This window comes from Salvia splendens, chromosome 6 (genome assembly GCF_004379255.2).
Source record: "Salvia splendens isolate huo1 chromosome 6, SspV2, whole genome shotgun sequence".
NCBI lineage: Eukaryota > Viridiplantae > Streptophyta > Magnoliopsida > Lamiales > Lamiaceae > Salvia > Salvia splendens.
In genome coordinates, this window is record NC_056037.1 from 33,486,100 (window position 1) to 33,509,904 (window position 23,805).

Genomic DNA, 23,805 nt, shown 5'->3' on the forward strand with positions numbered 1-23,805 from the left:
GTGGACACTCAATATAGCAAATGTTGCATTATGTTTTATAGATAGATTCAATCTTATTTTATTCTCATTATTATATCATTGGTACACCTATTTAAACTTATAAACATTTTTGACATAGTATATCAAAGCTGCACCCTAATTTTCGTGCAAAAAGAGTGGGTTGTAAAAAATAAAAATCCAATCGTCTTCAGAAGTAAAATGAAAATAAAAATAAGATATGGCCCAAGTTATTGGGCTGCGAATTTTCTTCTTCAACTGGGTTTTAATCTTTTCGTATATATTCTACTAGGGTTTAGCTCACATTTCGATTTGTCATCTCTCACAGAAAAAAAACGCACAACACACAGTGAGAGATCCTGCAATGGCGCCCAAATCGGTTAAATCGATCCGTAACCCGGAACTGATTCCCGGAGTTCGCAAGTGCTCCCGCTCACAGATGTACCACAAGCGTGGGCTCTGGGCTATCAAGGCCAAAAACGGCGGAAAATTTCCCCAGCATCAGAAGGCCGCCGCAGCGCCGGCAGCGGAGGAGAAGCCTCCAAAATTCTACCCTGCCGATGACATCAAGAAGCCCCTTTCCAACACGCGCAAGGCCAAGCCTACAAAGCTCAGGTTACCTTGTTTCCATTTTGTAGCTATTTTTATTTTTCGGCTGATTTTTACGGTTATTTTTAGTTGTTTTATACAGAGCGAGCATTACTCCTGGGACAGTGTTGATCGTATTATCAGGGAGATTTAAGGGGAAGAGAGTTGTTTTCTTGAAGCAGCTTTCCTCTGGACTGCTTCTTGTAACTGGTAGCCTTTTATTCTGGTTCTCGATTTCTGTTTTTTTTGTTGAGTTTATTTTGCATTGCTTTTATTCCGTCAGTTTTCATATTCCATGACTTGATTTTTAGTTTCATGCAATGCCTTTTTGTAATGTGTGCATAAATATTCAACTCTGATTTAAGCATTGCTCTGTTGTTTATTTTCTCTCTTGAGATTAGATATTACTTGAATTGGTTGAGCAATCGGAGATTTTTGTAGTTGTATTTTTGTCACTATGTTTCATATTTTGTGCTGATCTAAAATTATCCTCCAACCTCTAACAGTATTGATTCCAGAAAATGATTGTACTCTTATTTTAAGTGTAATTATTGTAGCCCATTTAACTTTGTACACTTTTGCTTATTGACATCTTTCGAAGCACTATTTATCTACTGTATTAGCTATGCTTCTAATCTGTAGATCATATCCAAGCTTCTATTACTTGTATGTTAATTATGTGCATGAAGTATTCTGTATCTTGCTATCTTGTCCTGCCAAAATCTGTGCTTTTGTATCCCTTTATATATTCTAAGTTGTAGAAGATGAGAACTACATGTTGAACTGCGATTGCAATCATAACGATCTATCTGTGACTTGGTAGTTGGTACCCCCTTTCTATTATCAGTGGTACAAGATATCTAAACTGGATAGGCTTTCTTTCTCCTGATTTATTGGTTATCTTACTGTAATATTGATTTTACAGGTCCATACAAGATCAATGGTGTTCCTTTGAGACGTGTGAACCAGGCCTATGTCATAGGCACATCAACTAAGGTTGACATTTCTGGTGTAAATCTGGAGAAGTATGATGACAAGTACTTTGCTAAACAAGTTGAGAAGAAGCAGAAGAAGGGTGAAAGTGAATTCTTTGAGGCAGACAAGAAGGTAATTTTTCAGTTCTTAGTCACCTTGAGAATGTTTTTCTGGTTCATTTCTAATAGTGCAATGCCACAATGCAGGAGAAAAATGAGCTTCCTGCAGAAAAGAAAGAGGATCAGAAGGCTGTTGACACCTCTTTGTTGAAGCCTATTGAGGCTGTTCCAGAATTGAAGACATATTTGGGTGCCAGGTTTTCGCTGAAGGCTGGCATGAAGCCTCATGAGCTAGTTTTCTAGAGGAAGTTTTTGCTTTCAATTTTGTTTCTCTTATCTTCCCTTTGTGGCAAACCTTATTTCATAGGTTTTATGGTGTTCAAATTCATTTAATATAACATCTTCAGTTTTTGTTGCGTGGCTTTGATAATTTTAGCAAGGAATTTTATCGTAATTTGTTGTTAAAGTTTTATTTGAATCCCTCTTTGTTGGTATCTGTGTTTGTTTTGTTAGCATTATGATACATGCACAGAATAACCGATTTTAGTATATGATTGAATAATCATTACAGACAGTACTAGCTCATTTTTGTACAAGCAAACCATCATGTAACCAGTTTCTCATTATATTAAAAGCTTCCTCTGCATCTGCATCTTCTTCTGCGGTTGGCCTATGGACGAAACCATGACCTCTCCCGTTGAAGACAACCACCTTTGCACTATCATTCCTCTTTGTAATTTCCTCCAATTTAGTGATTGGGCATAGTGCATCCTCATCACCTGTGATTAATAGCAGAGGTACCTTTATCTTGCTAGCAACAGAAGAGTCAATCCTAGTACCATAAAATGAGACTCCAGAGCCAAAATATGCATCCTGATCTTGAGCTATAATATCTATAACTCTACCACCTCCAAAGCAGAATCCAATGATCCCTAGCTTGTTTGATATCCCTGCAGCTGCAAGTTCATCCTTTATCCATCTTGCTGATGCAAATATAGCTCGTGTCATGTGTTCTGGCTTCTGCTTGGCGATCCACTCTTCAAGCAGAGCCTGTGGCCTGTCTTTTCTCCATGAATCCCCTCTAAACAGGTCAGGAACTAGAACACTGCATTTCCATGAAGTGAAACATGAGTTTTATGTGCTTATAACTAGCATTATGTTCGTTGAGATGTGGGCTTACTTGTAACCATTGCAAGCAACACGATAAGCAAAATCTGTGGTAGCAGAGTCATGAAAACCGAAGATGTCAGAGAGGAGCAAAATGCCTGTGCCGTTGTTGTTTTTGACTGCTGTGAATAGGTAAGCTGGTATTACTTCTCCTTCGTCTTCAATTGTTAGCTCTGTTCCATTCACTAATTCACAGGCTTCGTCGATTATGCCCTTGTCTACACTCATTTGGCTGCATCCTACTGCCAATTTCTGCCTTCTCTCATTCCATGAATATGCAATGCTTTTCTGCACAACTGAAGTACATTTCAAGAATGTGAAATTTAACGAGAAAGCACGTGTGTTTACTAGTTTATCGATTTTCTGGAAGCAACCAACTTACAACGAAGGGCAGCGGGGAAGGCTCTGGTTGCTGGTCTGAAGTGATTCTTGTGCAGCTTATAGATTGGTGGAACTGTAGAAAGGGGAGCTGAACCCAAACCCATTTCTATCTAATTTCCACTAAAATGCATCAAGAAATATCCAACTCAAAATATCTTTTTTGTCAAGGATTTTGTGGTCAGGACTTGAGAATGAGGTTTCCATTTGGTCCCATTTCAAATATTAATTGGCTCAAGTGGATTGTACTCAATCCTAATGCTTTTCTTATCTTATTTCTTTTTCCAAGAAGAGAAATAGAGAAAAGTAAATAACTTTGCCTGCTAAAATATAGTTTTGATACCTCTTTTGCTTGGAATTTACAATATAATGATTTGTTGAAAACAGGAAATGTTTGTAACCTAAGCATCTAACCTTCTAAATTATCTAACATACGATTATAAGCATACATGAATATCTTTTATTTTTCCAAACCGAAAATTAAGTATAAAAGTTACATATACAGTCCTTGATGCTCTTACAAGATATGCTTCATACTATCTATTCTAAGTATATCTTACTCTGTTTTAACCAGAATTCATTATACAATCAAAGAATCATATGATATTCCAAACCAATCTCACACTGCTCATACTACTACATAGTATAACAAACAATCAAGAAGCAACTCAAAGCTCTGTGTGAACTATGTGTTGTGTAGTAGGTTGAACAATTTTAGCATCCTTGTCAGAAGAGGAAAGGCATTCTGCTGATGGATTTATGTACCCGTAGCCGATGCCTGCTGCAGAGTTGCAGTAGGTCTCCACTGTGCCGTCGCTCCTCTGCAGGTTGATGTTGTTAAGGATGATGTGAGTGCAAGGAACTGTGTCACTGCAAGAAAATTTCATGGCCTTTTGGCTTCTTGATGTCCCAGTTATGTTGCGGTACATGATTTGGGTTATGTTGACTGCTGATGTCTGATAGTAAGAAATGAAGTTGTCAGGTCGTGTAGAGGTGACAGAAGATCGAGTCAGGATGGGCCATGTTATCTATCATATTAAAGGGCCCGATATTTTTTTAGCTCTAGTGATGGCTTACCTGGTTTTCACAACTTTTTGGTGAGTCGCAGTAGAATTGGTCTATGATTATCGGGTTGCTGACGTTTTCCATCCTGACGTCTTGGTAGCGCACTGCTCGCACGTAGCCAGAGCCTCCCTGCAACAGCCACGATGCATAAATAACCACTTTGGATAGAAAGAAACGTTTTACCAATTGAGATACGCTTCATTATAAAAATATTCTTATAAGTTACCTGCCAGGTCTTTATTCTGAGGCCGTTGGTGGTGCCTCGGAGGAAGGCCTTATCCACAACCACGCTCTCGACAATGCCAGTTGTGTTGTCCTTGCCAAGGCTGCCAATGCTGGTGGTGCAGTAATGTTAGTCTAATGAAAATGGTTTGAAATTGTTTTTCAATGAAAGAGTGTATGTGCATGGTTACCTAATTCCATGGCCTGGTCCACAAAATATATTCTTTATCTTGATATTGGAGCTAGCATTGACAATTGATATGCAATCATCTCCTATAATCAACACATGTTTTGAAGTAAAAACACAATTCAAGAATCATTGTTTCTTGAATATAATGAGCACAATACAAATGTAGTAAGAACCTGTCCCAATTTTACAGTTTTGAAGAACTACATTTGTTGATTCAGTGATATGTATCCCATCTGTATTGGGGCTGTCCTCTGGGGCAGATACTTTGACATTAATGACCCGAACGGAGTCTGAACGCCCGATGACAAAGTTCATCTGCTGCCCATTCTGAACGGTGATTCCTTTCACTCTCACAGCTGAGCTCGAGTCTATTGTGAGGGCCTGAAAATTGAGCTATTCTACGTCATTACCCGATTTAATGGTCATACATAGTAGGCGACAAGTTTTAGTAGGCGAGTTGGCCTCACCGTTGGTGCACTCTTGCATGGCTGAGAAGAGGTCATAGTCACAAACAAGAACAAGAAAAGCAATATTGGTTAGTAGATTGAATTAAGTTAGGACATGAATGTTTGAATCAAGATTGAGTTTTTATTTACATTGGACTTGTTTTTCTTGCAAGAAGCAGCCCACCATTTGGTGCCTGAGCCATCTATGACACCATTCCCTTGGAAATAAACCTTGGTTAGATTGTTGAAAACCAGCCAAGTTCTTGGATTCTTGGGATCCCAGCTCTTCGGATCATCTGGTGCAACGATGGTCCCTTCGATCTGCAAACACAACGAGTCATTGAAAGATGAAATACGGGTTGTGATCCCAAGACAAAGGATTTACCTGGATCACAATCTTGTCCACGCAAGGCCCTCTGAATCTCGTTGCATTCACTAAGTAGCGACGCCCTTCGGGGACCAAGAGAACTGATTTCGGAGTGGAACAAACTCGTTTCCATGCATTGGTGAAGGCCTAAAATGGGCAAAAAAACAAAATAAGATTAATAAAAAATTTCAAGACACATTTGTCTTAATATTAAAACTTGAATGTGTAAGACCTGAGTATCATCAGCTACACCATCTCCAACAGCACCAAAGGCATCTACATTGACAAGCACTTTGCTGATATGGCCACCACGCTGAGATGGGAGGTCTAAGGCCTCCAACGGGTCATCCTCTCCTTCGTCGTCTTCCACATCCAAGCCGTGGAGCTTGGCGAAAACCTCCAATGTGTCGGAGAGATCTTGGCCAGCACTTGAAAGGGGAACAACTAGCAAAACTAGAAAGCAAAGCAACATTAGTAACTTGTTCATCATTTTTTAAGGATGTTTTTGTCTGGTTTTTTGGTGGATCAAATGACTTGATTGTTGTAAGATTGTGGGATTATAATATATAAATACGGATTGAGTTTGTAAAGTGCAATGGTTTTGTGGAGGGAGGATATGTCTTGACTTGAAAGGGCATGAATGTACTACATTTTTCTTGATATGACTACTCTTCAAGGATAAGAATATATAAATTTCAAGAAGTTTGCTTTACTCATAAACTAGTGCCCAACTCCACTATAATACATATTTCACTAGCTGAAAAATTTATCATGAGAGAGCAAAAAAAAAGTTGTCGTTTAGTTTCTTTGTTGTTGAGATTGATGAAAGAGAATTGTATGGATTGAAAGCGCCATAACTACGCCGACTTCATGTAACTGAACAATTCGGAGACCCTTAAAAGATAATTTTAGATTGATAAGTGTGAAGCACTATTGGAGATTTCTACACATATTTCAATATTTGGTGACTTCTGTTAGGTTGAAAATATTCACAATTGTATTAGAAAATATTAAACATCATGCAATTGGTAGATTCTATTTCAAGTAAAGTATGTATGATGTCTTAATCAGAGATAAAATCTAAACTTCTGATTGCCAAAGTAGTAATGACGAAAAAAACATAACTATAAAAAGCATTAGTTTTCTCATACCAAGATAGTTCATATACCAATCCCAAAATCAATCCAATAATCTTTGATTCAGAATCCAAACTAGGTTGACATCATGTGCATGTATTAATCTAGTGATAATATATATGAAGTCAAGGTTTGAGGTATGGGTCCATCACACTATCTTTATAATTATTTGTTCATTCACCAAAAAAAAACGAGTTAAACATCAATAGATTATAGATCTCAATTAGCCATGCTCATAAGTAACATAGTTAATCAACATCATGTGAAAGTACAATTGAACCCCTGTTTAAGTATAGAGCAGCCAATGCTTCCAATATGTTTAGAAGGAACAAAACATGGGAATTTGGAAGGCACTAATTCCATGATTCTCAAATCTACATGTCTGCAACAGACCATAGATATGCCTCTGCCTCAGTAGCCCTTTTGTCGTTTGTTCTTTTAAACAGCTCTTTCTCATACCCTACAAGGCAAAGAACAATGTATAAGGATTATCTCTCTTTTGCTACACAATCTTAACACGAAAATGATGCAGAGAGGAGATCGGATGGGATAAGCAGACTGACCCGTGCTGCGGTCCACACCATCCCAGTGTCGGCCAGGCTTGATCCCGTAACGGTTAGGGGTTGCATCAATTCCTCTTCTTATCCAGCTATGAGTTGGGACCTCCTGGGGTATTATGAATCCAGATTCTTTCATCCTCTCACTATCACCTAGGTTCGGAAGGAGTGCATCCAACTGCTTTTTCTGAAAAATCGGTATATAAACTTGGGTGAGTATGGAAAGGGAAAGGAAAAGGCCAAATCAGTTTTACTTCAATATGTATTATGAGTTCAAATAATAATAAATGAGTAGCTCACCTTCGCCAAATGTGCCATGGGATCACCCCATCGAACTCTATCCTTGAGCATTGCATCAATATCAGGGTCATCCCTACATTACAAGTTGTCATGTGAAATGTCATATTTAAGATCATACACACCTTAGTTCACCAAACAATTACCTCATATTTGTTGTATGCTATTATGACAATAAAAAATGCATTACAATTGATCAAAAAAGTATAAATAAATGAAGAAGATGCATTGTGATACATGGAAGTTCAGTAAGTATTAGAATATACTGCAAGCAAACTATCGTAAGATTTAACAGCTCTATTATCCACGTTGTGAAGCATGTTTGTTTCACTCGAAGTTAAAGAATGACAACAATGAGAAATTCCCAATTAATGAAGCTCAATGACATAACATACAAACCAATTTCAAGCATAATGTTAAAAAGAAGCTGTTGATCAGCATCATCACATCTTTAATCCCCATAAAGCAAATTTCACGAAAGATATAGTTATATAACTGTTAAAATCCACAAGTATAGGACTTCAACAAATACTACTATAAAATTATCTAGTAAGCATAAATGCGGTCAATGTGAACAAGCTTCTGTTATCATTTTTGCCTAACATACTATTGCACGATTTCCATTATATTACCTCATAAAAAAGTGCAAATTGTTTTTCTTTCTAAATTTACCTGCTCCGAGCAAAGGGTTTATCCTTCTCCTCTTCCATTTCTTGTATTCTAGCTTCAGCCTCCCTCTTCTGTGCCAAACCTTTGCCCCATTCTAGTTTTATTTCCTTTGGTTTCTCTTCTTTCTTCTGGGATTTCAGATATTCCTCCTTTGACATGCGTTTCCCAGTTTTGTCGCGGTATATCGCTTCTGCATCTCGGCCGCTTACTGAAGGATCCATCTTTTTAAAGCTACAAGATATAGGCACTATCAGAGTTTGACTGTGTGAGTAAGAAAAAAAATATCATGCAACGAAACAGCTCAGAGCAATAGCATGTGGTATTTTTTTGTTTGCAACGGATAACCTATTTGCACTTAGACTATATGCCCAGATGCCGATATCACCCACCACATTTAACAATGTAAAACATATTTTGACAATTATTAAAATGATGGAAGGACAATATTAAACATGGTATGACTTATGAGGCAAAGATGGGGAGGTAAGGATTTCATTGAGCTGGATAAGAAAGTTGCATAATGCTTGAGAGTTGAGACTACAAAGTAGTTACCTTAACCAACTGTCCTTCTTCTCTTTATTGATTTGTTTTCTGATATCTTTACCAGAAAATAAACCAGCTCTCTGATTATCTGAGTCCTTTGGCTTCCTCCTTGGAGGAGAAAGGTCAGACACTGATGTAGCACGTCTAGGAGGAGATATTCCACCAGGTTCCACCAATGATGCTTGCTTATCTCTTTGTTGTCGTCGAGGCGGGGACAAATCTCTGTCTTGATGCCTAGAGTCAGGACGAGCACGTCTAGGAGGAGACATATCTGAATCGTTGGCCGCCTTATGATGCAAGGATCTTCCAGGTTCTGGCGACGATGCATGCTTATCACTTTGCTGTCGCCTAGGAGGGGACAAATCCGTGTCTTCACCATGTTGCTCAGGTGAAGGGGTATCATGCCGAGCAGGCCTCCCACCTGAAACGCGACGTGACTTCCGTGGAGGGGAAGAGTCTGCATCTGCTCGTTCTGCAGGTTCTGGTGATGGAGTATCATTCCGAGGAATCCTTTTCCGAGGTGGGGAGATATCAGAACCATGATTTTCAGACTTTGTTAGACTGGGATTAGTGGATAAGGGAACCCAGCCACTTCCATCCTCAGAAATGACTCCAAAAGGGCGTTTGGACCTCACCTGCTCCAGTCTTCTCATGCGTTTTACATCAATATCTTCGTCAACTAGAGGCTTCTCTTCATCTATACAAAATTTCAAACATTTAAGTTAGCCGTGTTCAAGAATTTGTTGGATTCTCTTATGCCAAAAGTAGAAAAGATCAAGTTACCTGCTGAATCTTCTTCATCTTCAACGTTAACAGGCTTTTGCCACACAGGATCTTCATCAACCACTATGACACCAGAAGCATTGGGCTTTGCTTTTCTCTTTTTCTTTTTCTTCTTATCCTTATCCTTATCATCATTACTTGTGTATTTCTTAAGGTACTCTTTAAGTGAATTTGGATCTGAGGAGGCACCAACCATTATGATCACTAGGAAGTGCCTGCAGAAATCATCAATTTAAAATTATAAAAGCAAGACACACTTCATTCCACACAACGCTACGGGACAAAGGAAATGAAAAATGGTAGTTAAAACAAAAGCAACAACCAACGAAAAAAAATTCTATACACTATCATCAAGACCAATCACACAAAGATGCCAAGGATATCAAGGATCCAACATATTCCAGTTCCTAGTAATTCAGTGCAAAATGATCTCTAAATGAAGTCAAGAAATCCAATTTTCATAAGCATTATACTTTGAAGAAAACACACTTAATATTATTGTACTGTATAAATCATACTTAACCTTATAGTATAAATCACTAAATAATTTACAAATTAAGAGCAAAATCGGAAGTTGAGACATTTTGATTTGGGACAACAATTCATTATCTACCACCTAATTCCACCACACAAAAAAATCAGCAAATTCAAAACTCTGCCAACCAACTGCTACTAAAACCAAGAGAAAACAACTCATGTCTAAAGCTAACATTGAATTTCTCACAATGAATGAAGAATTCATGTAAGAGTTTGATGTTGTCAGCAGGAAAAAAGCTTCAAGAAGTATGAACTGTTAGGAACCAAAACTAACTACACATATTAAATAAATTAGTGCTGGGCATTGAGTCGGAGGATTACTTTTATCAAGAATCACAAATCGAATGTTTGATATAATTTCAATATACAATAATTGATTATGCCAGGATTATGTATGCTCACAAATTGATAGGCTTATAATAGGACATTCACCTTCGATCTTCTGAATCAACCGAGAAGAGGAATGGAATATAAAGTAAATTGCAGCGGCAGATCCAGGGGGCAGGATGGGGAGGGTTGAATTGTCGTAAGGGTTGGGCAGAAAAAGCAACGGTCGCCCCCTCCACAGAAAAAAATTGAGAAAGGAAGCAGACCCGTGAACTGAGAGGCGGTGGAGAAGAACTCAATGGCCAGCCCTAATTTAATTTTTATCTGTAGTGCAAAATTTAAGAAGACATGAAAAAAGTGCAAAATTTTACCTTGAAAATTGAGTTGGGTAGGAGGCAACCAGCGACAAGGAGATGCGCAATCGGAGAGCTGAACAAAAGACCGACTAATTTTTCCAGCATGAAACAAAGAGAGCTACATGCTACGTGTGTTTTAGAGTGAGATGGTGTTGAGACAAGAAGGAAGAAAGGTTACAGAGGTGAGAGTGTAAACTGTAAAACGACAACAGACGGAGGGGAGTAAAAATAAGATCGTAAATTTACCTTCTTTTATTTATGGGTTTTTTGCCTTAAAAACCACAAACTTTCCCCGAATTCTAATTTTTCCCACGAACTTTCAAATATGTTTTTAAAACCACCAATTTTCGGTCCATATGCAATTTTTCAACCCGACCGGAATACCCAATTTCCACTTAAATTCCAGCAACAAATTGTCAAACGTGAACACCGTAAAAATGACTGGGCAACGGCGTCGTTTTGTCCACGCCCTAATTTAAAACACTTATCATGTTTATGGGAGCGTTTAAGCCCGATTTAAGCCTAATAATTTAACTTAATTTAACGGATTGATTCGCTCCAATTATATGTTGTACTATAAAAAGTTATTGAGTTGGGAATGGCTCTAGTCGGGTGATTGTACTCTTTATATTATTGTTTACAAATAAATTTTTTAAAATTTATGATCTATTGTTTCAACGTTTTCACGTCAGTTCTATTAATATTTACTAGTATTTCTTCCGTCCATAATAAAAAACATATTTTGTCATTTCGGTTCGTTACGTAATGAGATTCACATTTTATTTTTACTATAAATGATAAGTAGATTTCTTATTATAAAAAATATATTTCATATTCCATTAATTTTTTCAATTCACTATTATTTACATCTCTTAAAACACGTGCCCACACAAAATATGACTTATATTATGAGACTGATGAGTATATTTTTTATTTGCTATGCAGTTCATCATTTTATTTTTCTATGATGATGTCTTTGTCATACTTAATATTTAATGAATTGTGTATTTTGTTAAGATGTGACATACATGGTCTTAATGACTCATAAGTATTTTAGTTAACCTTGTATTCATATTGATTTAACTTTAACTTATTTAATTTAATGTCTTTATTTATCTAACAAATTATTATAAATAGTTTTATTAGATATTTTCTTGAACCGGATAGTTTAATCATCACGAGTCCAACAATAAAAGAATATTTCTTTGTTGTTTCATGAAATTATTCAATAAATCGTAATACATCAAAAAACATGGAGGACTATGATACAATAAGTTAATCGATTTTGATAAAGTACCGAAAAAAAATTAATTCATGTGCAAAATAAAAAATAAATACAAGTTCGTTTAGGCCATCCACAACGCTGTTCCTATACCGTTCCTAAACCGTTCCTTAAACCACTATTTGAGGGCCCCACTGTACTTTTTTACTCCATTCCTTAACTAAGGAACGGAACCTGCAACCCTCGTTCCTTAACCGTTCCTTAACCGTTCCTTAAATTACTATTCATTCAATTTCATTTTTTTTTAATTTCAACTCAATTCAATTAAAAAAACAAACACATTTTATTAAAAAACACACAACATTAAAACAAAGTTACAACTTAAACTTAAAAAAATAAAAAGCACACAATTAAAATCATAAAAAATAAAAGTACACAATTTTAATAATTTCATCCGCCAAAGTTTGCCCAAATGTGCTCAATTAGATCATGTTGGAGTTGGGTGTGGGCGCTAGAGTCGCGTGTCCTTGCACGAATAGATAACCGTTCTTGTATAGACGGATGCGCTCCACTTCGAGGCGGACTACTTGCGGTTGAGCTTCCGGGGGATTCGGGGTCGAACCAATTTCCCGCCTCGGGTCCTTCGTCTTGGACAATCATGTTGTGCAAGATTATGCACGTATACATGATGTCGACCATGTTCTCCATGAACCACGTACGAGCCGGGGCTTTGATGATGTTGAAGCGCGCTTGGAGAACCCCGAACGCCCTCTCCACATCCTTGCGAGCAGCCTCCTGCTTCTGCGCAAAAAGAGCCTGCTTTGGGTTCGCAGACCCACTGCACGTCTTCACGAAGGTAGGCCACTTCGGGTAGATGCCATCGGCGAGATAGTACCCCATTTTATAAAGCCGATTGTTGGCGACGAAGTTGATGGCCGGCGCTTTACCATCCAAAACTTCGGTCAAGAGGTCGGACTGGTTGAGCACGTTTACGTCGTTGTTCGACCCGGGGACCCCGAAGTACGCGTGCCAGATCCAAAGGCGGTAGTCGGCAACAGCCTCGAGTATAACGGTTGGGTGGGTACCTTTGTGGCCGCTCGTGTAGGACCCCTTCCATGCCACCGGGCAATTCTTCCATTGCCAGTGCATGCAATCGACGCTGCCGAGCATCCCTGGGAATCCGTGCACTGTTTCGTGAAGGTCGAGAAGGAACTGACAATCGGCCGTGCTTGGCCTCCGGAGAAATTCGTCGGTGAAGGCTGCCCGGATGCCTTTGCAGAATTTGAGCAAGCACATTCGCCCAGTGCTATCTCCGATGTGGAGGTATTCGTCGAACATGTCGGCCGTTTGTCCAGTCGCAAGCTGGCGGATTGCTGCAGTACATTTCTGCAGCGTCGTGTGGCTGGGACGTCCGACCGCGTCGAACCCTTCCTGGAAGAACTCTTCCCGGGCTGCCAAAGTATTCGCGATGTGGAGAAATAACGGTTTCCCCATGCGGAAACGGCGACGGAAGTACGTATCTCCCCAAACCGGGTTATCGCAGAAGTAGTCGCGTACTAACCTTGCGGCGGCTTCCTCCCGGTTACGATGGATGTACGTACGGGAGCGACGTTGGGGCGGAGCGGCTTCTTCCGCCTCCCGTCGTCGATCTTCTTCAAGTGATTGTTCCAATATTTGACGCATTTGTTCATAAGGATCCATTAGTTTGATTAAATTTGGGAGAAGGAAAATAGAGTTGATTTGAGATGAAAATTGGGGTGGAAATAGAGAGAAATAGATGTGTGTTTGTGATTGAAATGAGTATGAAATAGGAGTATTTATAGAGTAAATAAATAAATTAAAAAAAAAAAACGGCTATAAAATTAACGGTCTCATTACCGTTAATAAAATTTTTTTTTTTTTTTTTTATTAAATTCGAATTTTTTTTTAAAAAAATGAATTATTGCGTCATCGGGACGAAGCCCACTCGCGGGGCAGCGAGTGGGCTTCACGCGTCGAATGGGAGTCCGCCACGTCGCCTCGGCGCGTGGCGGAACGTTTCGTTCCGCGTTCCGGAGGAACGAAACGCGGCACGGCATGGGAACGGTGGCGGCACGGAATGGCGACGGAACGCACGCTGCAACGCGTGCCGCCGCGAAACCGTTCCTCCGGAACGGCATAGGAACGGCGACGGCACCGCGTTGCGGATGCTCTTACATCCCTATTTTTGTTTTATGGTGGTACACATATACTATCAAATTTGAAGTCGATTGAGTCAAATTCCAACCCAAAGAAAAGGCTAAAACAAAGGAAAAAGAAAGTGTCATTGTACTCAAAACAAGATACTTATACACTTTAAAATATAAATATATAGAATTATGATAAAATCTAAAAATTCACACCTTTTGATCTCTCTCGTAGGACGGCCATGATTAATCCTCAATGAATCAAGGGCTGAAATAAGGGTCCAAGTTAAAAGACGAAAACAGAGATTATCAATTTTTCAGCTACTTATATATTAGTAGTAAGATATTAATTGCATCAAATATCCAACTCCAACATTTCGTATATCCCTCGACTTTTGGTGTTCTCTGATCATCCAGTTTCTTGATCAGTAAATGATATCCAACAATTGCTTTTCTCTTTCAGTAATGATTGTGGGGTGGATTCTATTTCATGTCAAGATCATCCAATAAAGTTTGATTCTTGACGAAGTGCCTTCAATTTCCACTTATGCAGTTCTGAATTCTCAAAACTTTGATTGAACTTATGTCTTTAATGATGTTTCCCAATCGATGTTCGTTTCTGTAATTTGAAGTTTCCCCTTTGCTTGTGCTACTGTATTTGTGGTAAGTTTCTACTTTTTTTTTCATTTTTAGTTTTTTAGTGGTTGTGTTTATAGTCAAATAGATTCCATCAACACAGATTGATTTTTTGTGCATTTTTGCCCCTTTCAAGTTTGATGTCAGTTGGTGGGTTCTATGACCTATTAATAGAAGCTTTCAAGTTTTGATTTTTATTGGATGTGTTTATAAAGAATATGAATTCACTAAACAAATATTGATTTTTTTTTTAAAAAAATTTGCCCTTTTCAAGTTTTGATGCCGGTTAGTGAGTTATAGGACCTAATGATTGAGGCTTTTACTGTTGGATTTGGTACATAATTAAGGCTTTTTTTCTTTTTATTATGATTGGATCTTGTAAATTGCACAAGAATTCTGTGATGAAAGTTATCTATCTTATTTGCGGCGTTTGAGGGTTATTTATTAAAGTTAATGCATTTGTTTTATAGCCCTTTTTGCAGTCGAAGTTTGTGTGATGGGGGGGAGTGCAGTTGATGATGATTGGGAGTTTACTTCACCTTCGAGGGAGGTTAGAACTGTTGTTTTAGTTGGACGAACGGGCAATGGGAAGAGTGCCACAGGCAATAGTATACTTAGAAAACGGGCGTTCAAGTCAATGTCCAGCTCTGCTGGAGTTACAAGCACTTGTGAGCTACAGAGGACTGTCCTCGAAGATGGCCAGAGTCTTAACGTGATTGACACTCCAGGTATAATGTGTTTCTAAAAAAAAGTTTCCATTCCATCGAGCCTTTCTGGTGAATTTTGAAATATATGTATGTGTGTTTATGTCCATAGATGTGTATGTTGTTCCAGAGAGAAGATTTTTGGGAAATAACAGATGAGATCTGTAGATTTTTCATATTTCACTTCCTTTGTTTGCTTCGATGCGTCTAAACTGGAACCACTTACAATTATCAGGACTGTTTGATTTTTCTGCTGAACCTGAGTTTATCGGCAAGGAGATTGTTAAATGCATCAATATGGCGAAGGATGGTATTCATGCTCTCCTTGTCGTCCTGTCTGTTAGGTCTCGCTTTTCAAGAGAAGAAGCTGCTGCTGTTGAGAGCTTGAGGAAATTCTTTGGCAGCAAGATTAGTGATTACATGGTTGTAGTTTTCACTGGTGGTGATGACCTTGAAGAAAATGAGGAGAGTCTCGATGACTACTTGGGTCGTGATTGCCCTGAGCCTTTGAGGGTAATTCGTTTATTAAATGAACTTACGTGGTTTCTGATCTTGAGAAGTTTTGTGTTATCATGGTTCATGGTTTCTGATCTTGATGCAGGAAATTCTCAAAATGTGCGGGAATAGGTGTGTTCTCTTTGATAACAAGACAAAAGAGGCAGCCAAGAAAGATGATCAACTAAAGCAACTTCTGTCGCTCGTAGATAAGGTTATCGAAAGAAATGGTGGGAGACCTTACACAGATGATGTATTTCTTGAACTGAAGGTGGGTGCTTTAGCTGCTTGGCTCATTGATGCATTCTTCCACGACACGTTCATTATGATACTAATGCTTGTATTCGATCTTCAACAGAAAGGAGCAAACAAGCTACGCGATCAAACTGCTATAGTCAATTCTGTAGAGGGATATACCAAACAACAGATTTCTGAATTGACGGAGCAGTTCCACGAGGCCTACGAGGAGCAACTGAAGCGAATAACTGAGATGGTAGTTTTCTCATTCTGTAAGATTATGTTATGATCCTACCATTGAATGTGAGTGAGAGTAAGCAGTGACACAATTTTTTGTTGTTGAATAAACTGTATTTGAAGGTTGAGTCCAAGCTCAAGGAGACCACACATAGGCTTGAACAACAACTGGCGGAGGAGCAAAATGCTCGGCTGAAGGCAGAAGAAATTGCGCAAGAAGCTCAGATGAAATCGAGTCATGAGATACGCAAGCTGAGAGAGCACTTAGAGAGAGCTCAGAAGGAGACCGAGGAGCTGCGAAAGCAAGCTCAGAGCAGCGGATGCGCCATTTTGTGATCACCGCACACTAATAGGTGAAATGTGTAATCTTTTCACTTACCTACCTTCTTATAAACCTTAAGTTATCAGTAGCTCTCGTTTTCACACTCTTTTGTGTGGAAAGGTACTTGAATTGGTGTTTTCTTGAATTCAATATCTATTCTATACTTTTATGTTCACATATAATTTAGATGCTCGAAACCCTTATTAATAAGTAGTGAATTCAGCAAGATTCAAAGATCAGAAGTTTGAGTAACATGACAGGAAATAAAACACAGAACAGAACACACACTATAATGCAAGGAGTTCATGTCTCTGCACACACTATACAGCCATAGTGCTGCAACACGGTTCACACTATTATCAAACACACAAACAGATCTCCTCGGCAGGTTTATTGCCTGCACAAACAAGAAAAGGGAAGAGAAGCTAGGTTATACAGATAGGAAGTAGTCATGAGAAAGCTCTTAAAAATCTTTTAGTCGGAGATATACCTGATTTATTTAGAAAGGGAAGGGGGCTTACCCGAGAGGAAGAACCTTCCTATCCATGATGGGGTACACCGCTGCCTGCATCATATTCAGCTGGAGCACATTTCCAGAAAGGTACGCCTGCATCTCGTAGTCTTGACCACCAGGCATCATACTCAGTTGCTGCAGCTTCTCATTTTCTGCTATCTGAATGTTGCAATTTAAAAATATATTTAACTGTTTCCTACTAGGAAATTCAAAAGCAACACTTTGTTTTTTTTGATGAAAATACTTAATTTCCATGATTGAAGCACTTTTTAAAATCTATTCATTATAGTTTAATTAGTTGCTAGTACATGATTATTTGCTAGCTAGCTTTACCTTTGCTCTGAGGCAGGCATTTTCCTGCTCCAGCTGAATTTCCTATTAAGCAAAGACATGTTCTATAAAACCAAGGTTGTCGAGATTTTATTTTGAACCAACAAAAGGAAAAAAAAATAAAAAGAAAAATGAAAAGAAAGATATGTTTGTGTACTAATATTCAGCAAGAAAAGTAGGGAGATAGAAAATTACTCTTTTCTGCAAGTTCTCAGTTTCATTAAGTATGAGCTCGTGCTGTTGAAAGAGAACAAGATCAATCAATACGAGATGAAACACGAATATGTATATTGTATTTCATGTTGTCGTGGCTACGTACTTTTTTCGCCCTTATCCTAGCAATGCCTCGCTCGAGCCTAGTCTCGAGCTGCTTCATCTCCTTCACACTTAAAGAAGCTAAGCCATCACCAGTAAGATGGCTGTAAAAGAGTATTCAGAGAATCAGGAATTCATTTCATAAATATTAATATCACAATTGCTTGATAATTGTGATGCACTCATATAGAATTATTACCTGTTGAAGTTCTGGATCATCTGGATTTGCTGGCGCAGTTTCTTGGATTCTTGCTGGTAAAACTAAATCATCGATCAAGAAATCAGATACACATGCACATATATATATGCATATTCTGAGCTTCATTTCATAAAATATACAAGTAGGATTTTATAAATTTTACAGTACACTATGAAATATGCAATAAATATAGTAATATATCATCACTTACCTGAGTATTGATCTCTTGAGTAGTGTATGAACTTGAGCTAGAGGTTGCCCTTTTATACCTCTCTATAGTAGACCTGATGCTGTAATAATTTGTGTGTAAATTTGTGATATTAAAAAAAAGAGTAATCAAATTAATAATGAATAAAAAAATATTAGGACAAAAGAATCAAAATTAATAGTACTGAAACTAATCTTCTAAAGTTGATAAAAACATGATCATTTAAATAGTAGTACACATTATAATTATGATTCTAGACCTGAGACATGTATATTAAAAGTTTTGCATTGTTAATATAAATATTCTAAAATAGGAAAACGTTGGAAACATAAAGATGACCAAAAACGTAAAAGAATCAGAACTGCTGTTATATCAGACAACAGATTTGTGGTAATATCTGTTCGGTCTTCGATTCTCTATATCCAACTCTTTTTTTTCCACAGGCAAACTTGATAAATCATTATTGCACAAAATTTTCATCTCTCTCTCTTACATTATATTCCAACTAGTACACCAAAATATTTCTTTTCTCATGTATAAGATATAGTAATAGTAAAAAAAAGAAATCAATTTTACATGAAAATGAGGAGTAGCTAGTGTTAGTTCTTGAAAATTTGGTGAGGCCACAATAATTGCTGACAAACTCTTACCTATTTTAAGAAGCTCAATGTCACATGATGCCTAATCTTTTCAAGATTTTGTGCAAGAAAAAGGTGAGGAACTGATAGAGCTAAATTTCTTAAAAAAAGAAATCAAGCCAATAAGAACAGAGAATTAAACAACTAAACTCAAGGATTTTGATATGGAAGACTCTTCGTTATTACACACAAAACATGTTAGTATACCTTTATGATTTGAACCCAAGAAATGAAAGTTTTCAATTTTCTCTCTCTCTTTTTTTAGAATAAGCTTGACCCAGAAAAGGTGAGGAACCCTAAATTTCATTAAAAAGCGAAATTAAGCCAATTAATGACAATATAAAGCAAGATTCAAGATTTTGGTTATGGAATAAACTCTTTGTTATTACACACAGAACATGTTATAGCTTTAAGATTTTAACCCAAGAAATGAATATTTTTATTTTTTAATTTTATAGAAAAGCAACGTACATCATTTAACTTGCACCCAAAAAGGTGAGGATCGGAACTGATACATAGAACCGTAAATTTCATAAAAATAACGAAATCAAGCCAGTGAGAATAGAATATTAAGGAACTAAACTCAAGATTTTGGATATGGAAACATACTCTTTGTTATCACACTCAAAACATGTCATACCTTTAAGATCTGAACCCAAGAAATGAAGATTTCCTTTTTTAAAAAAAATATAGAATTAGCAAATATACCACTTATCTTGATCCCAAAAAAAGGAGAGGAACTGATAGAACCCTAAATTTCATTAAAAAAAAAGAAATTAAGCCTGTGAGAACATAAACAATTCAAAACTCAAGATTTTGGATATGGAATAGACTCTTTGTTATTACATGTACAAAACATGTTGAACCTTAAAGATTTGATGAACTATCAAGAAATGAAAATTTTCATTATATTTTAGAAGAAGTAGAATATATAATTAGGGGTTTGGTAAGAAATATTACTTGGTGTTGGCATACTCGTAGACTCGGCCACGAGTAGAGAAGCAGATTAGGGCAACCTCAGCATCACACAGCACAGACAGTTCATAGGCTTTCTTCAGCAGACCATTTCTCCTCTTGCAGAATGTCACCTGCCGATTCGTGTTGTTCTCTATCCTCTTTATCTCGATCTTCCCTCTCCCCATTTTCTTCATCACAATTCACTAAATTAATTAAATAACGTGCAAAAACAACATCACTATATAGAGATTTGAAGAGAGAGATAGAAAAAAAATGCATTTGGTGCAGTGCCCTAATTTTGCATGACAAAAAATAATTCTACAACAGTCAAGGAAAATTCTTGCTCCATTTTTTTTAAATTTTGAAAAAAACTGATGAGATATGCAAACCTGAGCTGTCGGTTTTGGAAAAGCGTTGGCGGCCTTGGAAGTTGTAATTGTATTGTGCACAGGCTTCTTTAATGGTTTTGCTTCAGTTTATATCCCTAGCTTTTGCAAATTTGCATAGCTGTGTGTGTTTAGAGAGAGAGAGAGAGAGAAGAGCTGGCGGAGAAAACGACATGCTATATTTCCAGAATTAAGGGTTTGCGTGATGTTGCATGGTGGTTTGATTATAACAGGTGTGCTCTCACACTTCTCACCAAAAACTGCAATCCTCATCTCCTTTTACTTAGTGGACCAGTAAAAAAATTGACACCTACATTATTCACTTTACATACAAAAAAAAATCATAAAATGTGTGTATTTATTTGCTTAGTGGTAAAGTGGTTAATGTTCGGTCTAAAGGTTTGAGATTCAAGTCACCGTGACATGACCTTCAAAAAATTATGTTTATTTAACCATTCAAAAAAGTCATAAAATGAATTGCATGCATGTATATAGAGTTAATAGGTATTTTTATTGAGTATAAAAGAAATGTTCATGACCGCGATAGGTGAACAACATAGAAGCAGTTCAAAATATAGAACAAAAACAAAAAACAATATATAAGCAAAAGCAAATGTTCTAGACTAAATTCGGTGAAAGTAAACAAACAAACGTTTAAATTGTGGAGTAGTATATCTCTAAATCGTGTTAGTATATAGTTTTCGAGAATTTAAATGTGTTGCGCCGATCGGTGGCCACTATGGAATTTAATACTACTAGCAAAGATGTTTTGACCGATTTACAAGAGTGAGGCGTCGTCTCATACATGAGGGTGTCACGGTGAAACTAAATGAGGTTTGTGATGCCATTATTATGCATCGTCTCGTCGACGAACTAATTAAGTGTGATATGAATCGTACATGAACTAATCAAGGACAACCAATTATATACATATATTGTTTTTCCTAAAATGGGCTACCAATATTTATGTTGTTTGTAAAATGGCAAAAGAACACAACTAAGAATATAAGTTATGTATTGAAATATTATTTTTGTTTTTCACATATTAATATTATTCCGACTGTCTTATTTAAATCTGTCATACATGTGAAACGATCTTTCATACTATATGATTATAATTTATATCTAAGTGTACAACCAAATCATAGCTTTAAGTCTTCAACAATATTCAAGAATGTAAACTTAGGTAAACTATAATTTCATTAACTAGCACCAACTACTAATTTCCCATTTAATGTTTGTTGTTTTGGTCCATTCATTCCATTGTGTAAGAGTTATAATAGAGACCAATTTGTAAAAGTTATGATAGAGACGCACAAAAAAGTGTAAGTAGAATTATTTACATTATTGAGCTTTGCATATATATAGTAAAATTAATTCACTGGGGACCAATAGAAGTTATTTTTGAACACAAATTAATATGTTACTTAGGTTTCGTGGTCATACTGGTTTTCTATAAATTTAGGGATGGATCCTACAACAAAAAATACATATTTAAAACAAAATAAATAAATAAATATATATATAGGGGAGCCTTATTCTCCTTTTCACCTCTTACATCCTTTTTCCTTCTTAATATAAACCCTTAGATCTAGAGAATCGACAGATCATATTGTTTCTATGAATTTAATTCCGTGTTGCATTATAGAAGGTGGCTATATGCATTACAGGGGTAATATAGATATTTGACAGAAGATGAACCGCCAGATTTTGGTATCAGCGATTTTCACGGGATTTAAAACAATCTACTCTTATTCTTTCCTCATTCAATACGCACACCACCCAAACCATTCCATCCACTCTCTCCACTACTAAAAACCCTAGATCCCTCCCTCCCCATCGCCGAGACTGAAGATTGAGCAGCATTGGACCAAAATTTTCGGACAAAATTAGCTACCAGCGTTAACATCTATGCATACACGCCAAATCCTTTCTCATAGGTATGTTTCAACAGTGATGTAGGCATCTTTTTTTCGTGATTTTGCAGACCCATATTGTTAAAATCGCAACTTTATATATGCCGAGGCGCAGACATGAGTGAAAAACGTTGTTTTTTTGTTTTTGGTTTTCTCTTAATGTTTAGTGATTTTTCGGTTAAATTGGCGTCGATTGCGACTTCATGATATGTTTTTCTGGTTTCAGCCAGAACGAAAATGACTAAGAGGGGACGACCGCTTTCTCAAGTATCAGAGGCTGCAGGTAAAATTTTCGTCGGATGATTTAAGTCAATATCTTTTTTGTAGATTGTGTGAAAGGGTATTAGCAGTATGTAACATGATATTTGCATTATGTCGATTTTGTGGAAGGATAATTGCATGTTTGATTACTGCATTATGTATATATGTAAGTTTCATGATGTGCAGAATGTGATGCATTATGTAGGCTGTTGTGACTTTAACTCACTAGACTCAGGCAAATTTATATTTATGCATTATGTACGTGCTTTATTTGGTTTAGGCAATGCATTATTTATCTGTTAATTTTCATTATCTCTAGTATAAAATGCATTATGGGAGATATTGTGTCTATAGCTTGATCAACTCAATTTCAACTTACATATGTGCATTATTGGGTTTAGGCAGTGCATTATATAGTTTGTGGTTTTCATTATATGCAGTACATTATGCATTATGGAACTGTAATATTGTGTTTTTTTGTTGTATTGGCTGCATTATATGCGTTGTATTATCTATATGGTTTAATACATTTTGTGTAGTATAGAATATGCATTATGGAACATAATTTATGCAGTATGTTTACTACAATATGCATTAGATATGGTATTGGATGTGTTGTAATATATGCTCAGTCAGGATGAACTTTTTTTATTAAGTTGTGTGGGCAATGCATTGGGAAACTGTAATAGTGCATTTTTTATAGTATTGTCTGCATTATATGAGTGGTATCATGTATATAGTTTAATATGTGTGTAACACATGTGCATTTTCATGTTAAGAAAATGCATTATCAGTAATATTTAATGCATTATGAGGTTGTGTTATGCATTAATTCATATGAAATATGCATTAATATGTAAACATCTGTAAGCATTATGTAGTCTGCTTTATTGAAAATGTTATGATAGATTACTTTGTTTGGTCAATTTCAGAGAAGTGGCTAAGATCATAAATCGACAATGCAGTTGATGATATTATTCCAGTTGCATTGGCTAAGAAGTTGAGGGATAGGTTGGCAAAGGGTGTCCCTAGTACGTCCGCAGGTGAAGGTGAACAGAAACAGATTAAGGGACGAAAGAGTAATCGTCTGTAATATATGCTCAGTCGGGATGAGTTTTTTGTATTATGTTGTGGGGGCAATGCATTGTGGAACTATAATCTTGCATTTTTTGTAGTATTATCCGCATTATATGCGTTGTATTATTTATATAGTTTAATACATTTTGTGTGTAACACATGTGCATTTTCATGTTGAGACAATGCATTAGCAGTTCATATGTGCATATTGTAGTATAGACTATGCATTATGGTACATAATTTATACCTTATGTTTACTAAAATATGTAAATTTAAAAAATACGTGATTTATATATAGGTCAACCGCGCGCTATTTTACATCATTGT

General features: G+C 36.9%; 6 protein-coding genes across 11 annotated transcripts; 2 read left to right on the forward strand and 4 right to left on the reverse strand.

Annotated features, from left to right (window-relative positions):
• The first annotated feature begins 297 nt into the window (after nt 1–297).
• Nucleotides 298–2,073, forward strand: LOC121809335 (60S ribosomal protein L6-like). The gene is made up of 4 exons (XM_042209909.1): nt 298–612; nt 689–795; nt 1,511–1,692; nt 1,767–2,073. The coding sequence occupies exons 1-4, from the start codon at nt 362–364 to the stop codon at nt 1,920–1,922; spliced, it is 696 nt and encodes a 231-aa protein (XP_042065843.1). The 5' UTR covers nt 298–361; the 3' UTR covers nt 1,923–2,073.
• Nucleotides 2,074–2,144: 71 nt separating this feature from the next.
• Nucleotides 2,145–3,329, reverse strand: LOC121809334 (carboxymethylenebutenolidase homolog). The gene is made up of 3 exons (XM_042209908.1): nt 3,169–3,329; nt 2,800–3,082; nt 2,145–2,724 (listed from the first exon to the last, which is right to left on the reverse strand). The coding sequence occupies exons 1-3, from the start codon at nt 3,269–3,271 to the stop codon at nt 2,202–2,204; spliced, it is 909 nt and encodes a 302-aa protein (XP_042065842.1). The 5' UTR covers nt 3,272–3,329; the 3' UTR covers nt 2,145–2,201.
• Nucleotides 3,330–3,601: 272 nt separating this feature from the next.
• Nucleotides 3,602–6,090, reverse strand: LOC121809333 (probable polygalacturonase At1g80170). The gene is made up of 9 exons (XM_042209907.1): nt 5,687–6,090; nt 5,473–5,601; nt 5,238–5,408; nt 5,109–5,129; nt 4,815–5,022; nt 4,643–4,724; nt 4,456–4,564; nt 4,242–4,358; nt 3,602–4,120 (listed from the first exon to the last, which is right to left on the reverse strand). The coding sequence occupies exons 1-9, from the start codon at nt 5,942–5,944 to the stop codon at nt 3,833–3,835; spliced, it is 1,383 nt and encodes a 460-aa protein (XP_042065841.1). The 5' UTR covers nt 5,945–6,090; the 3' UTR covers nt 3,602–3,832.
• Nucleotides 6,091–6,785: 695 nt separating this feature from the next.
• Nucleotides 6,786–10,861, reverse strand: LOC121809403 (BUD13 homolog). 2 transcript variants are annotated; one of them, XM_042210003.1, is made up of 8 exons: nt 10,675–10,861; nt 10,409–10,576; nt 9,440–9,654; nt 8,666–9,353; nt 8,117–8,344; nt 7,448–7,520; nt 7,154–7,334; nt 6,786–7,050 (listed from the first exon to the last, which is right to left on the reverse strand). In XM_042210003.1, the coding sequence occupies exons 3-8, from the start codon at nt 9,633–9,635 to the stop codon at nt 6,965–6,967; spliced, it is 1,452 nt and encodes a 483-aa protein (XP_042065937.1). In that variant the 5' UTR covers nt 9,636–9,654; nt 10,409–10,576; nt 10,675–10,861; the 3' UTR covers nt 6,786–6,964. The 2 variants fall into 2 exon arrangements, with proteins under 2 accessions (XP_042065937.1, XP_042065938.1); XM_042210004.1 differs by lacking the exon at nt 10,409–10,576.
• Nucleotides 10,862–14,383: 3,522 nt separating this feature from the next.
• LOC121810017 (immune-associated nucleotide-binding protein 9-like) lies at nt 14,384–16,859 on the forward strand. Of its 3 annotated transcripts, XM_042210889.1 has the most exons (7): nt 14,401–14,474; nt 14,600–14,709; nt 15,153–15,410; nt 15,622–15,899; nt 15,988–16,152; nt 16,240–16,374; nt 16,479–16,859. In XM_042210889.1, the coding sequence occupies exons 3-7, from the start codon at nt 15,179–15,181 to the stop codon at nt 16,689–16,691; spliced, it is 1,023 nt and encodes a 340-aa protein (XP_042066823.1). In that variant the 5' UTR covers nt 14,401–14,474; nt 14,600–14,709; nt 15,153–15,178; the 3' UTR covers nt 16,692–16,859. The 3 variants fall into 3 exon arrangements, with proteins under 3 accessions (XP_042066824.1, XP_042066822.1, XP_042066823.1); XM_042210890.1 differs by lacking the exon at nt 14,600–14,709 and having other exon boundaries at nt 14,384–14,474; XM_042210888.1 differs by having other exon boundaries at nt 14,396–14,709.
• An 18-nt stretch (nt 16,860–16,877) lies between these two features.
• On the reverse strand, nt 16,878–20,381 carry LOC121810018 (agamous-like MADS-box protein AGL11). 3 transcript variants are annotated; one of them, XM_042210892.1, is made up of 9 exons: nt 20,228–20,378; nt 19,842–20,041; nt 18,247–18,325; nt 18,036–18,097; nt 17,841–17,940; nt 17,717–17,758; nt 17,525–17,566; nt 17,168–17,350; nt 16,878–17,074 (listed from the first exon to the last, which is right to left on the reverse strand). In XM_042210892.1, exons 2-8 carry the CDS (start codon nt 20,030–20,032, stop codon nt 17,195–17,197), a joined length of 672 nt encoding a protein of 223 aa, XP_042066826.1. In that variant the 5' UTR covers nt 20,033–20,041; nt 20,228–20,378; the 3' UTR covers nt 16,878–17,074; nt 17,168–17,194. The 3 variants fall into 3 exon arrangements, with proteins under 3 accessions (XP_042066826.1, XP_042066825.1, XP_042066827.1); XM_042210891.1 differs by having other exon boundaries at nt 17,199–17,350; nt 20,228–20,374; XM_042210893.1 differs by lacking the exon at nt 17,525–17,566 and having other exon boundaries at nt 17,199–17,350; nt 20,228–20,381.
• Between the last annotated feature and the right edge of the window lie 3,424 nt (nt 20,382–23,805).

What these genes read in the sequence shown, in the direction of transcription:
- LOC121809335 (XM_042209909.1), top strand. Translation starts at nt 362, where the DNA reads ATGGCGCCCAAATCGGTTAAATCGATCCGTAACCCGGAACTGATTCCC. An exon ending in GCCAAGCCTACAAAGCTCAG is followed by an intron (nt 613 to 688) that starts GTTACCTTGTTT and finishes TGTTTTATACAG; the next exon opens with AGCGAGCATTACTCCTGGGA. An exon ending in TGGACTGCTTCTTGTAACTG is followed by an intron (nt 796 to 1,510) that starts GTAGCCTTTTAT and finishes TTGATTTTACAG; the next exon opens with GTCCATACAAGATCAATGGT.
- LOC121809334 (XM_042209908.1), bottom strand. Translation starts at nt 3,271, where the DNA reads ATGGGTTTGGGTTCAGCTCCCCTTTCTACAGTTCCACCAATCTATAAG. An exon ending in CTTCCCCGCTGCCCTTCGTT is followed by an intron (nt 3,083 to 3,168) that starts GTAAGTTGGTTG and finishes AATGTACTTCAG; the next exon opens with TTGTGCAGAAAAGCATTGCA. An exon ending in GTTGCTTGCAATGGTTACAA is followed by an intron (nt 2,725 to 2,799) that starts GTAAGCCCACAT and finishes ATGGAAATGCAG; the next exon opens with TGTTCTAGTTCCTGACCTGT.
- LOC121809333 (XM_042209907.1), bottom strand. Translation starts at nt 5,944, where the DNA reads ATGATGAACAAGTTACTAATGTTGCTTTGCTTTCTAGTTTTGCTAGTT. An exon ending in GCAAGAAAAACAAGTCCAAT is followed by an intron (nt 5,130 to 5,237) that starts GTAAATAAAAAC and finishes ACCTCTTCTCAG; the next exon opens with CCATGCAAGAGTGCACCAAC. An exon ending in CAAAAAGTTGTGAAAACCAG is followed by an intron (nt 4,121 to 4,241) that starts GTAAGCCATCAC and finishes TCTTACTATCAG; the next exon opens with ACATCAGCAGTCAACATAAC.
- LOC121809403 (XM_042210004.1), bottom strand. Translation starts at nt 9,635, where the DNA reads ATGGTTGGTGCCTCCTCAGATCCAAATTCACTTAAAGAGTACCTTAAG. An exon ending in CCATGGCACATTTGGCGAAG is followed by an intron (nt 7,335 to 7,447) that starts GTGAGCTACTCA and finishes CCGATTTTTCAG; the next exon opens with AAAAAGCAGTTGGATGCACT. An exon ending in TGGTGTGGACCGCAGCACGG is followed by an intron (nt 7,051 to 7,153) that starts GTCAGTCTGCTT and finishes TTTGCCTTGTAG; the next exon opens with GGTATGAGAAAGAGCTGTTT.
- LOC121810017 (XM_042210890.1), top strand. Translation starts at nt 15,179, where the DNA reads ATGGGGGGGAGTGCAGTTGATGATGATTGGGAGTTTACTTCACCTTCG. An exon ending in ATGTATTTCTTGAACTGAAG is followed by an intron (nt 16,153 to 16,239) that starts GTGGGTGCTTTA and finishes GATCTTCAACAG; the next exon opens with AAAGGAGCAAACAAGCTACG. An exon ending in TGAAGCGAATAACTGAGATG is followed by an intron (nt 16,375 to 16,478) that starts GTAGTTTTCTCA and finishes CTGTATTTGAAG; the next exon opens with GTTGAGTCCAAGCTCAAGGA.
- LOC121810018 (XM_042210891.1), bottom strand. Translation starts at nt 20,032, where the DNA reads ATGAAGAAAATGGGGAGAGGGAAGATCGAGATAAAGAGGATAGAGAAC. An exon ending in TACGAGTATGCCAACACCAA is followed by an intron (nt 18,326 to 19,841) that starts GTAATATTTCTT and finishes AAATTATTACAG; the next exon opens with CATCAGGTCTACTATAGAGA. An exon ending in CTAGGATAAGGGCGAAAAAA is followed by an intron (nt 17,759 to 17,840) that starts GTACGTAGCCAC and finishes CTCTTTCAACAG; the next exon opens with CACGAGCTCATACTTAATGA.